The 13,469-nt window shown below is 44.2% G+C and overlaps 1 protein-coding gene across 1 annotated transcript in view; it reads right to left on the minus strand.

Annotated features, from left to right (window-relative positions):
* Positions 1-297: 297 nt before the first annotated feature.
* Positions 298-13,469, minus strand: part of FBXW8 (F-box and WD repeat domain containing 8) — a 331,216-nt gene continuing 318,044 nt past the window's right edge. Inside the window, exons 10-11 of the mRNA XM_030219095.1 lie at positions 4,873-4,989; positions 298-1,171 (exon numbers count right to left, since the gene is read on the minus strand). Of these exons, the coding sequence (XP_030074955.1) occupies positions 1,027-1,171; positions 4,873-4,989 (262 nt within the window). The 3' untranslated portion in view covers positions 298-1,026. The remainder of the gene's footprint in view (positions 1,172-4,872; positions 4,990-13,469) is intronic.

Below are 13,469 nucleotides of genomic sequence, written 5' to 3' on the forward strand. Positions count from 1 at the left end.
CACCAACCCCTCTTCCCCCCGCCACCCAATTTCAGCTAAGCTTCTGTGGATCCATTTAACATGCAGTAAATGTCTGCACTCTGCTGATACTGGGCATGCTCCCAACAGTTGCCTTAAAGGCTCTGCAGTTACTGTGTGTTCAAAAGGTAACAAAAACTTTTTGACACTTTAGTAAACAAGCCTATTAAACTCTAAGCCTCCTTGTGCACAGCAATAACTACAGTACCTGAACTGTAACTCGCCCTGCATTCTGATTTAGAAAAACAAGTAATTAAATCCACAATTAAAACCAAAACATAAAATTCAAACAATTTAGATTATTAGAACTCATATTGACAATGCTAAGCAATGCAAAACATCTGCATCAACAAATTCTTTAAACAAAACAGTCTTTGTATAAAATATATTAGCAGCAAAGTTCTTGTAGAGCATTCAACTTTATAAAATAAAAATGTGTCTTCAGAAACAATATAGAGACGGTAATTATTAGCCTGTGTGTGTGTTTAACATGGTTAGTTTAGAGAAACAAGTCAGACCTGTTAGATTTGTGATGGAACTATATGAACAATTAGCAGACATGTGGTGCTTTATTTCATCAGTTCCTCTTCCCTGTTTTAAGGGAGCAGTAGTTTTGTCTCAAGAATATCAGTCCACGTAGAATATCAGGCAGTAGGGAAATGGCCATCATTTATCCTGCCTTCCTGAGGTCCCTTTCTAGGACATTACTACTTCTCCTTTCTCAAGTAAACCACATCTCTCTGCAACTCCGCACTGCAGCATTTCAGTCAGGTCCTTCTCCCTCTTAGCACATTACAGAGGCCCTTCCCTAAGGGTCAGACCCATGAATTTATATATGCTTCTCCAACCTTATTCAGCAGCATCCTCTTGAGATCTCAAACGGTAACTGACATATCTGAATATGTCTAATCACGTTCCAGTTGTACAAGTCCTGCATTCATTTCCCATCACTCCTCTTCCAGTGCAAAAGAACTTCTTCAACTTGTGTAAAGTATTGTAGAAATTGTTCTAAACATTGTCATATGGAACTACCAAACCAATGTTATAGTTGTATCCAATCACTTCATTGTAGGTAGAACGGCAGATCGGAAGTACGCTCTCTGTGGCCAACTGGTCCAATGAAAACTCGTAGGCATAGATTATTCCACGATGTCTGCAGAGTCAGGAAAAAAACCCCGTACGGTTATAAATAAACATGTTGTACAATAAGGACTTGATTTTTTTTTTTTTTATAAGAGACTGCATATGTCAAAAAAGTTGTCTATTTTAAGCCTATTTTATTAAGGCAATTTTATACTTGGTATCTAAAATACTTAAAGGGAAAGTTACTAAACTATGAATCACTTGTTTACTCTTTCCAAAAACAGTAGGACTAGGGGGCACGAAATGAAACTACAAAGTAATAAATTTAAAATAAAAAAAGGTATCATCTTATTTTCTTTACAATGTTTTATTTTGTTTGATTTCTATTGATAACCTTAAGAGTGGACTAACACGGCTACCACACCTCTCTACTTAAACAAAATGGAAAGAGCATATGCTTCCCAACTGCAACTATTTCGTGCAGGGCTTACACCCTCTGCACAGTGCCTTAAGTGTGCTGCAGAGGAAAGTCATTCTATCATTCAGCTTGGAGCTGTAGGAAGATACAGCTTTTTTTTCTGGAGTGAACTCCATCAGTATGTAGGTCACACACCCTTCATCTGACAATTTCTTTACTCCCACAGACTTATTTGTTGGGAATAATGAATACTGAGACTCTGGGAGGGAAAGGGAAAATGACTATTTCGAAAACTGAGGTTGGTGGCAATTAAATGTATAATGCAGGCCTGGGTATCTGCAGAAGCTCCATCATTCTGGAGTTGGCGGAATCAGGTGCATGCCTTGGCCATGTGGGAGGTTCAGGACACTTCTTCTTCTCCTAACGTACACAGAAGTTTTTGCTCATTTGGGAGGAGTTTATTCACACACTGACATCTCTGGGTCATACCTCTTTGTTAAATAAACTGCGCTTATAAAGAAGTGGCAGAGGCAGCACAAAAGGTAGGGTGGGATAAGTGGGTTATGGGGGTAACATTACAGTAGGGATATCATTTGAGCTTGGCAGTTCCCCCCCCCCCCCCCCCCCCATTGGGAACTAAGGTCTGGCTTCATCTAGGCTTGGTCATGTTTTGGTTGAGGGGGAATGGGGGTGGGTTTCTTTCTATATTAATAAGGAAATAATGACGATCTAGTTTTATCTTCTCTATACAAATGTTGTCATATTTGAGTTTGGTAATGCTGTTATCCTGAACATTTGGAATGTATTCTTTATTGTTTGTTCTATACTGTCATCAATAAAAATAGTTTCAAATAAAACAAATTGGAGAAAATATTTCTTCACTCAACATGTAATTAAACTCTGGAATTCATTGCCAGAGAATGTGGTAGAAGCAGTTAGATTAGCAGGGTTTAAAAAAAAGGTTTGGATAATTTCCTGAAAGAAAAGTCCATAAGCCATTATTAAGATGGACTGGGGGAAAATTTACTGCTTATTTCTAGGATATAACAAAATGTTTAAACACACATGAATACAAGTGTATTATTGCTTCTTCAGCTTGTTGAAAGTGGAGTAGTCTCATATATAACACACGATAAAAATTGTTTGATTTTTCACCCAATAACTGGGTGTATTATCAGTGTGTATTGTCTAATCATTGACTTAGCCTCCACCAACCTTTACTAATCTTATATGTAAGATACCTTTCTATTTTTCTATATGCTATCATCTAATTTTATACAGCACTTAGCTTGAACAAGTTGGTGCTCTTAAAACCCGACAGGTCCCCGTTTCGTGGCTACTTTTTCAAGGGGAGTCACCAGTTCTAAAACCAAAAACAAGATGCAGCACAAAGTACTTACAAATTATTCTAAAGGACATCTTAGTTGTATAATTGCTTGTATTCTAAGTAAAAATGCTGATGGCTTACCAAGTAGCTGTCTCAAGTGCATCTGCAGCATTACTTTGTCTCTCTCAAATGGCCACGGCGTCTTTTTGTTAATGCTCAGCCGTGCCAGCTGATGTTTATAATCAGCTGGCACGGCTGAGCATTAACAAAAAGACACCGTGGCCATTTTGAGAGAGACAAAGTAATGCTGCAGATGCACTTGAGACAGCTACTTGGTAAGCCATCAGCATTTTTACTTAGAATACAAGCAATTATACAACTAAGATGTCCTTTAGAATAATTTTGTAAGTAACTTTGTGCTGCATCTTGTTTTTGGTTTTAGAACTGGTGACTCCCCCTTGAAAAAGTAGCCACGAAACGGGGACCTGTCGGGGTTTTAAGAGCACCAACTTGTTCAAGCTAAGTGCTGTATAAAATTAGATGATAGCATATAGAAAAATAGAAAGGTATCTTTACATATAAGATTAGTAAAGGTTGGTGGAGGCTAAGTCAATGATTAGACAATACACACTGATAATACACCCAGTTATTGGGTGAAAAATCAAACAATTTTTATCGTGTGTTATATATGAGACTACTCCACTTTCAACAAGCTGAAGAAGCAATAATACACTTGTATTCATGTGTGTTTAAACATTTTGTTATATCTTTGATGCTCGACAGAGCGCAGGCACAATTGTTTATTTCTAGGATAAGCAGCATAAAATGTATTGTACTGTTCTGGGATCTTGCCAGGTACTGGAAACAGGATGCTGGGCTTGATGGACCTTTGATCTGTCCCAGTATGGAAAACCTTATGTTCTTATGGCAGCTCCTTGTGACTCTGGGCAAGTCACTTAACCCTCCATTGCCCCAGGTACAAATAAGTACCTGTATATGTAAGCCGCATTGAGCATGCCATGAGTGGGAAAGCGCGGGGTACAAATGTAACTAAAATAAAATAAAATAAATAAATGTTCTAAAATATTGCATTTTATCACAGGTTAATTTACCATTGGAGTCCCTAACCTTCGATAACTCCTCTCAAAAAATATATTCAGGATGCAGTTATTTCACAGAGAGCTACTAAAATGCTTAGTGGTCTTTATCAAAGTAAATGAGGGCAGACATCAAAATCACAATGTATACTTTGGAAGAAAGATAGGAGAGGAGAAATATGATATTTAAATACCTCTGCGGCATAAATACAGAGGATGTGGATCTCTTTCAATTAACAGAAAGCTCTGGAATGAGCAGGCATAGGATGAAGGTGAAAGAGGACAGACTCAGGAGAAATTGAACAAAATATTTATTTGCAGAAATGGTGCTGAATGTGTAGAATGGCCTCCCAGGGGAGGTGGTATAGAGGACTGTATCTGAATTCAAGAATCCATAGAACAGAGGATCTCTAAGGGAAAGGAAGGAACTGTTGGTATGGATGTGTACACTGGATAGGCTGTATGGTCTTTGCTATTATTTTCTAGGTTATGTTAAATGAATAATGTAGCTTGCTATTCTTGAAAAAATAATGCCAGCTTTGAACCAGCGTTATTGTTCTTCCAAAGAGCATTAAGCCACTAACAAGCAGCTTGATGCTCCTGGGAGCCATCTTAAAGGGGCTGGAGATATTGTACTTCTGGCAAACACACTCCAATCCCTCCCAGCAAAGGCTCACGCAATCAACGCCCACTCTAAAAGAGATCCTTTACCTCCAAAACAGATCCTTCAGTATTCCCCCCCAGCAAAGATTCCCTACCTCTTTGATCACAATACCCCCAGACCATCTATCACAATCTCTAATGTCTAGTGGTGGGGGACAGGAGTAAACCCCCTGCTGCTCCTGCCCTCTAGACTGCCAGTTGACCCCTTGCAGTAGTTTTGCAGTACTATCACTAGGGGCCAAGTTGCCACACTGTAGATGGTTTACCTGCGATGAGCAGTTAGGTCATCATCCATAATGCTGGCACCACGGGGATTTTTTTCATCTGGGATATTTGCTGTGATTAAGGTGTGTGCATTAAACCAGATATGCCGAACAGGATGTCTAACAAAGAGGAAGACATATTACAAAAATTAGTATTCATAGCCGTGCTTTTCAGTTACCTGATAGGGCATTTTACTAAGCCATGGTAGTGTTTTTGGCGCTTTAATGATTAGCAAGCGATAAAATGCTAGAGATGCCTATATATTCCTATGAACGTTTCTAGCGTTTATTTTATGTACTGCACAATCCTAGTGTTCTCAGCAGTTCACAAGTTAAATACACATAAAATCAACAAAGGCAACACGTACTAAAACAAAGACAATACAAAATCCAAATATCAGTCTTCTTATAGAAGCTGATCTATATAACTACTCAAACCATGTTATCGTCTGCTCCATATACCTGGCTAAAGAGGTAGGTCTTCAATTCTTGTTTAAACTTTGTGATGTCTTGAATTTTCCTGAGTTCCAAAGGAAAACTGTTCCATAAAATTGGTCCGGTCACATAAAAAATAGTTGTTCTATATTCATTCAACCTTATAACCTTAAATGAGGGAACTTCCAAATACATTTGTTGAGTAGATCTCAAACGTCTTGAGGGGTGCTAATCATTAGCGTGCACTACAAATGCTCCTGTGGCTTAGTAAAAGTTATTTTCTCTTGCGATCAAGAATACATTTTGGAATTTTGATTTAATCAAGTGCCTTTCCAAAGCTAAGATGAAAGCGAGTTATAATAAGGTATGATAGGTAATTCTCTTTCACAAAGGACTTACAAACTCACAAGCTTAATTACTAACCTGCAGTAAAATAGTGTGTTTGTTTGCTATTTTGTTGCAGGGTTCCATATCCCCACAATATAATGCTGTTAGTGATCCCATTGTAATTAACATATCTACAGTAGGGAACATGGTATGTTCCTGTCCACATTGAGGCTCAATAGTCGGCTCCATCTCAGGCTGGCCTATTAGAACATTTAAAAATAACAGGACATCCACCTCCCTGGTGGGCAAAGTGTTTAAATGACAACTCTACTACTACTACTTAACATTTCTAGAGCGCTACCAGGGTTACGCAGCGCTGCACAATTTAACAAAGAGAGACAGTCCCTGCTCAAAGAGCTTACAATCTAATAGACAAGTGAACGGTCGGTCCGATAGGGGCAGTCAAATTGGGGCAGTCTGGATTCACTGAACGGTAAGGGTTAGGTGCCGAACGCAGCATTGAAGAGGTGGGCTTTAAGCAAAGACTTGAAGACGGGCAGGGAGGGGGCTTGGCGTAAGGGTTCAGGAAGGTTGTTCCAAGCATAGGGTGAGGCGAGGCAGAATGAGCGGAGCCTGGAGTTGGCGGTGGTGGAGAAGGGTACTGAGAGGAGGGATTTATCCTGTGAACGGAGGTTACGGGCGGGAACGTAAGGGGAGATGAGGGTAGAGAGGTAGTGAGGGGCAGCAGACTGAGTGCATTTGTAGGTAAGAAGGAGAAGCTTGAATTGAATGCGGTATCTGATCGGAAGCCAGTGAAGTGACCTGAGGAGAGGGGTGATATGAGTATATCGGTTCTGGCGGAATATGAGACGTGCAGCAGAGTTCTGAACAGACTGAAGGGGGGATAGATGGCTAAGTGGGAGGCCGGTGAGGAGTAAGTTGCAGTAGTCCAGGCGAGAGGTAATGAGAGCGTGGACGAGAGTTCGGGTAGTGTGTTCAGAGAGGGAAAGGGCGAATTTTGCTGATGTTAAAGAGGAAGAAGCGACAGGTCTTGGCTATCTGCTGGATATGCGCAGAGAAGGAGAGAGAGGAGTCAAAGATGACTCCGAGGTTGCGGGCAGATGAGACGGGGAGGATGAGGGTGTTATCAACTGAGATAGAAAGTGGAGGAAGAGGAGAAGTGGGTTTTGGTGGAAAGACGATAAGCTCGGTCTTGGACATGTTCAGTTTCAGGTGGCGGTTGGACATCCAGGCAGCAATGTCGGATAAGCAGGCTGATACCTTTGCCTGGGTCTCCGCGGTGATGTCTGGTGTGGAGAGATACAGTTGGGTGTCATCAGCATAGAGATGATACTGGAAACCATGAGATGAGATCAGGGAGCCCAGGGAAGAGGTGTAGATTGAGAACAGAAGGGGTCCAAGGACCGATCCCTGGGGAACACCAACAGATAAGGGGATGGGGGTGGAGGAAGATCCATGAGAGTGAACTTTGAAGGTGCGGTGGGAGAGATAGGAGGAGAACCAGGAGAGGACAGAGCCCTGGAACCCAAATGAGGACAGTGTGGCAAGAAGTAAGTCATGATTGACAGTGTCAAAAGCGGCGGATAGATCCAGGAGGATGAGGATGGAGTAGTGGCCTCTGGATTTGGCAAGGAACAGGTCATTACAGACTTTAGAAAGTGCTGTTTCTGTCGAGTGAAGAGGGCGAAAACCGGATTGAAGCGGATCAAGGATGGCATGAGAGGAGAGAAAATCAAGGCAGCGGCTGTGGACTGCGCGCTCAAGTGTCTTGGAGAGGAAGGGTAGGAGGGAGATGGGGCGGTAGTTGGAGGGGACAGGTAGGGTCTAGTGATGGTTTTTTTGAGGAGTGGCGTGACTACAGCATGCTTGAAGGTGTCGGGGACAGTTGCAGTGGAGAGAGAGAGGTTGAGGATATGACAGATGGAGGGGGGTGATAGTAGGAGAGATGGTGTTAAGTAAGTTGGTGGGGATGGGATCAGAGGAACAAGTGGTGCATTTTGAGGAGGAAAGAAGGCGGGCGGTTTCCTCCTTGGAGATATCAGGAAAGGAGGAGAAGGAGGTCTGGGTTGGTTGGTTGAGGGAGAGGGTTGAAGGGTGAAGAGGAGGAGGTGGCTTGGTAGTGAACTCAAGGTTGATCTTGGTGGTCTATATGTTTTTATATTGTACATTATATTTCACACATCACTTTATTTTATTGTATATCTTTTCATTTCATTTTTATTTTATTGTATATATGGGTTACAGAGTAATAGGGGAATTTGAAAGTACTGAATCTTTTCTTAATATTTTTCCTTTATTCTCCTTTGTTATGAGATTTGGAACTACTAATTGTAGTGGACTTGAACTGAATAATTTCTGGGGAGGGGAGGTTTCATGATAGCATTGTGCTTATTATTTCAATCAGTTTTTTTGTACAAATTTAGCTTAATTTGTCTTTATTTGAAATTTCATAAATAAAAAATGTTCTAAAAATGGAATAATCTTATCAATGGGGTGGAGCTAGGGTAGGGGCGGGGCTATGGTGGGGGCGGGAATATGGTGGGGCGGGGCTAGGATGGGGCCCCACCAAATTGGTCTGCATAGGGCCTCGCACTTGCTAAGACCGGCCCTGCTAACCACAATCGCTCAACTGCTCAAGTGCTGGGGTGGGTGGGGGGCAGAAAGTAAGCATGTTCTGCACTAAATGGTTAGTGCAGCTACATTACTGCATGCTAACCGATTAGCATGCAGTTAGTGTGTGAGCCCCCACTACTTACAAAATAAGTGTAGTTAAGGTCTCAGGCGCTAATGGGAAAATTAGTGCATGGCCATTAATGCTGGAAATAGGAAAATCGGCCACATGGAAATAAGAACATAAAAACATAAGAACAGCCATACTGAGTCAGACCAATCCAATAGTCCATGTATCCAACAGTGGACAATCCAGGTCACAAGTACCTAGCAGAAACCCAATCAGTAGCAACATTCCATGCTACCAATCCCAGGGCAAGCAGTGGCATCCCCATGTCTGTCTCAATAGCAGACTATGGACTTTTCTTCCAGGAACTTGTCCAAACCTTTTTAAAACCCAATTATGCTAACCAATATTACTACATCCTCCGGCAAAGAGTTCCAGAGCTTAAATATTTGTTGAGTGAAAAATATTTCCTCTTATTTGTTTAAAAAGTATTTCCATGTAACTTCATTGAGTATCCCCTAGGATTTTGTATATCTCAATCATAACTCAATCACAACTCCTTCCCAGCTCCCCTCCCTGTCAGAATATAAAAAGATATGCACTTGTAAACCCCGACCTTTAGCAACAACTGGAGGCATACTCGAGACTACTTCCATCCCCCTCCAGCAAGACTTTCAAGAGAACCTCTACTGATTTAGTTGCGGAGGGGGCAGGAGCATTCCTCAGGTGATTCCACTCTGGCAGCACTGTTATTCAAAATGATGCTAAAAGGGGGCAAATAAGTTTCCACCTGATACACCTAGGCAGGGGTTATCACTTTCCTCACCATAGGTGTGTGTTTGGGGTGTTAAGGAGGGTTTTTTTTTCCTAGGGTAGTCTCTAACTAGATCCCTGGGAGCTTTGGCTCACATATTTACGAACTGATAATCCAGGGGGAAATATTAAGATCTTTAAGTTTGCCCCCATATGTTTTATGAATAAGGCAGCTTATGAAGTTAACATAAACTGTATTATATTCACTTTGCCAAATAATGAGCTGCTTTGAAAGTGGGACAGTTCATTATTATTTAATGCACTTTTGGCTACAATTTTTTATATTAAATTGCATTATTTGTAAACCGTACTTTAGTGCCAATCAATATATATTAATTGGCTCATGATAAAGCTTAGTAAATAGGGTTCAAAATTTGCACAAAGCAATGGAGATGTAAAAATCTTGCCCAAGTTCAGAAGGAGTGCAAGTGGGAAAAGTAGGGTTTGAAACTTGGCTTTCTTGGTTCTCAGCCTGCTGATCTAAACATTTGTCCATTCCTTTTTATATAAGCAGATTTCCAGTAAAACATTAAAAAAACCCTCAAAGAATATAGTTAGAACTCTGAAGAATTTTCTAGTTTTATAACCAAACCAGAGACACTTATTTTAGAAGAACCTTTTCCACATTGTAAATACCCACTGGATATATCAACGCAAGGTCCACAGTAAACAAAACTGAAGCCATCAAAGACTGGCTAGAGGAGGAACAACTGGGCTTACTTTTCATAACCCAAACATGGTAAGATCCCTTGATGAACCGGTGATTAGGGACATATGCCCATCAGGATACAAAATCTCACACTGAACCCGGGCCACTAAAAAAAGGGGGCGGTATCACCATTCTCTACAAATCCTTCTTTAACCTTGAACTCACATCTAATATAGTAACATAGTAAATGAGAGCAGATAAAGCGAATGCTACATACCTGTAGAAGGTATTCTCCGAGGACAGCAGGCTGATTGTTCTCACTGATGGGTGACGTCCACGGCAGCCCCTCCAATCGGAATCTTCACTAGCAAAGTCCTTTGCTAGCCCTCGCGCGCATGCGCGGCCGTCTTCCCGCCCGAAACCGGCTCGAGCCGGCCAGTCCAGTATGTAGCAAGACAAACTCTTAAGGGAAGACACAACTCCAAAGGGGAGGCGGGCGGGTTTGTGAGAACAATCAGCCTGCTGTCCTCGGAGAATACCTTCTACAGGTATGTAGCATTCGCTTTCTCCGAGGACAAGCAGGCTGCTTGTTCTCACTGATGGGGTATCCCTAGCCCCCAGGCTCACTCAAAACAACAACCATGGTCAATTGGGCCTCGCAACGGCGAGGACATAACAGAAATTGACCTAAAAAAATTTACCAACTAACTGAGAGTGTAGCCTGGAACAGAACAAACAGGGCCCTCGGGGGGTGGAGTTGGATCCTAAAGCCCAAACAGGTTCTGAAGAACTGACTGCCCGAACCGACTGTCGCGTCGGGTATCCTGCTGCAGGCAGTAATGGGATGTGAATGTGTGGACAGAAGCCCACGTCGCAGCTTTGCAAATTTCTTCAATGGAGGCTGACTTCAAGTGGGCTACCGACGCAGCCATGGCTCTAATATTATGAGCCGTGACATGACCCTCAAGAGCCAGCCCCGCCTGGGCGTAAGTGAAGGAAATGCAATCTGCTAGCCAATTGGATATGGTGCATTTCCCTACAGCCACTCCCCTCCTATTGGGATCAAAAGAAACAAACAATTGGGCGGACTGTCTGTGGGGCTGTGTCCGCTCCAAGTAGAAGGCCAATGCTCTCTTGCAGTCCAATGTGTGCAGCTGACGTTCAGCAGGGCAGGAATGAGGACGGGGAAAGAATGTTGGCAAGACAATTGACTGGTTCAGATGGAACTCCGACACGACCTTTGGCAGGAACTTAGGGTGAGTGCGGAGGACTACTCTGTTATGATGAAATTTGGTATAAGGAGCCTGGGCTACCAGGGCCTGAAGCTCACTGACTCTACGAGCTGAAGTAACTGCCACCAAGAAAATGACCTTCCAGGTCAAGTACTTCAGATGGCAGGAATTCAGTGGCTCAAAAGGAGGTTTCATCAGCTGGGTGAGAACGACATTGAGATCCCATGACACTGTAGGAGGCTTGACAGGGGGCTTTGACAAAAGCAAACCTCTCATGAAGCGAACAACTAAAGGCTGTCCTGAGATCGGCTTACCTTCCACTTGGTAATGGTATGCACTGATTGCACTAAGATGAACCCTTACGGAGTTGGTCTTAAGACCAGACTCAGACAAGTGCAGAAGGTATTCAAGCAGGGTCTGTGTAGGACAAGAGCGAGGATCTAGGGCCTTGCTGTCACACCAGACGGCAAACCTCCTCCAATGAAAGAAGTAACTTCTCTTAGTGGAGTCTTTCCTGGAAGCAAGCAAGATACGGGAGACACCCTCTGGCAGACCCAAAGAGGCAAAATCTACGCCCTCAACATCCAGGCCGTGAGAGCCAGGGACCGGAGGTTGGGATGCAGAAGAGCCCCTTCGTCCTGCGTGATGAGGGTCGGAAAACACTCCAATCTCCACGGTTCTTCGGAGGATAACTCCAGAAGAAGAGGGAACCAGATCTGACGCGGCCAAAAAGGAGCAATCAGGATCATGGTGCCTCGGTCTTGCTTGAGTTTCAACAAAGTCTTCCCCACCAGAGGAATGGGAGGATAAGCATACAGCAGGCCCTCCCCCAATCGAGGAGGAAGGCATCCGACGCCAGTCTGCCGGTGGCCTGAAGCCTGGAACAGAACTGAGGGACTTTGTGGTTTGCTCGAGATGCGAAGAGATCCACCAAGGGGGTGCCCCACGCTTGGAAGATCTGGCGCACCACTCGGGAGCTGAGCGACCACTCGTGAGGTTGCATAATCCTGCTCAATCTGTCGGCCAGACTGTTGTTTACGCCTGCCAGATATGTGGCTTGGAGCACCATGCCGTACCGGCGAGCCCAGGTCCACATGCTGACGGCTTCCTGACACAGGGGGCGAGATCCGGTGCCCCCCTGCTTGTTTACATAGTACATGGCAACCTGGTTGTCTGTCTGAATTTGAATAATTTGGTGGGACAGCCGATCTCTGAAAGCCTTCAGAGCGTTCCAGATCGCTCGTAACTCCAGAAGATTGATCTGTAGATCGCGTTCTTGGAGGGACCAGCTTCCTTGGGTGTGAAGCCCATCGACATGAGCTCCCCATCCCAGGAGAGACGCATCCGTGGTCAGCACTTTTTGTGGCTGAGGAATTTGGAAGGGACGTCCCAGAGTCAAATTGGTCCAAATCGTCCACCAATACAGGGATTCGAGAAAACTCGTGGACAGGTGGATCACGTCCTCTAGACCTCCAGCGGCCTGATACCACTGGGAGGCTAGGGTCCATTGAGCAGATCTCATGTGAAGGCGGGCCATGGGAGTCACGTGAACTGTGGAGGCCATATGGCCCAGCAATCTCAACATCTGCCGAGCTGTGATCTGCTGGGACGCCCGCACCCGGGAGACGAGGGACAACAAGTTGTTGGCTCTCGTCTCTGGGAGATAGGCGCGAGCCGTCCGAGAATCCAGCAGGGCTCCTATGAATTCGAGGTTCTGCACTGGAAGAAGATGGGACTTTGGGTAATTTATCACAAACCCCAGTAGCTCCAGAAGGCGAATAGTCATCTGCATGGACTGCAGGGCTCCTGCCTCGGACGTGTTCTTTACCAGCCAATCGTCGAGATATGGGAACACGTGTACTCCCAGCCTGCGAAGTGCCGCTGCTACACAGCTAGGCACTTTGTGAACACCCTGGGCGCAGAGGCGAGCCCAAAGGGTAGCACACAGTACTGGAAGTGGCGTGTGCCCAACTGAAATCGCAGATACTGTCTGTGAGCTGGCAGTATCGGGATATGTGTGTAGGCATCCTTCAAGTCCAGAGAGCATAGCCAATCGTTTTGCTGAATCATGGGGAGAAGGGTGCCCAGGGAAAGCATCCTGAACTTTTCTTTTACGAGATATTTGTTCAGGGCCCTTAGGTCTAGGATGGGACGCATCCCCCCTGTTTTCTTTTCCACAAGGAAGTACCTGGAATAGAATCCCAGCCCTTCTTGCCCGGATGGCACGGGCTCGACCGCATTGGCGCTGAGAAGGGCGGAGAGTTCCTCTGCAAGTACCCTCTTGTGCTGGAAGCTGTAAGACTGAGCTCCCGGTGGACAATTTGGAGGTTTTGAGGTCAAATTGAGGGTGTACCCCTGCCGGACTATTTGCAGAACCCACTGATCGGAGGTTATGAGAGGCCACCTTCGGTGAAAAGCTTTCAACCTCCCTCCGACCGGCAGGTCG

This window comes from Microcaecilia unicolor, chromosome 11 (assembly GCF_901765095.1).
Source record: "Microcaecilia unicolor chromosome 11, aMicUni1.1, whole genome shotgun sequence".
In the NCBI taxonomy this organism is placed as follows: domain Eukaryota; kingdom Metazoa; phylum Chordata; class Amphibia; order Gymnophiona; family Siphonopidae; genus Microcaecilia; species Microcaecilia unicolor.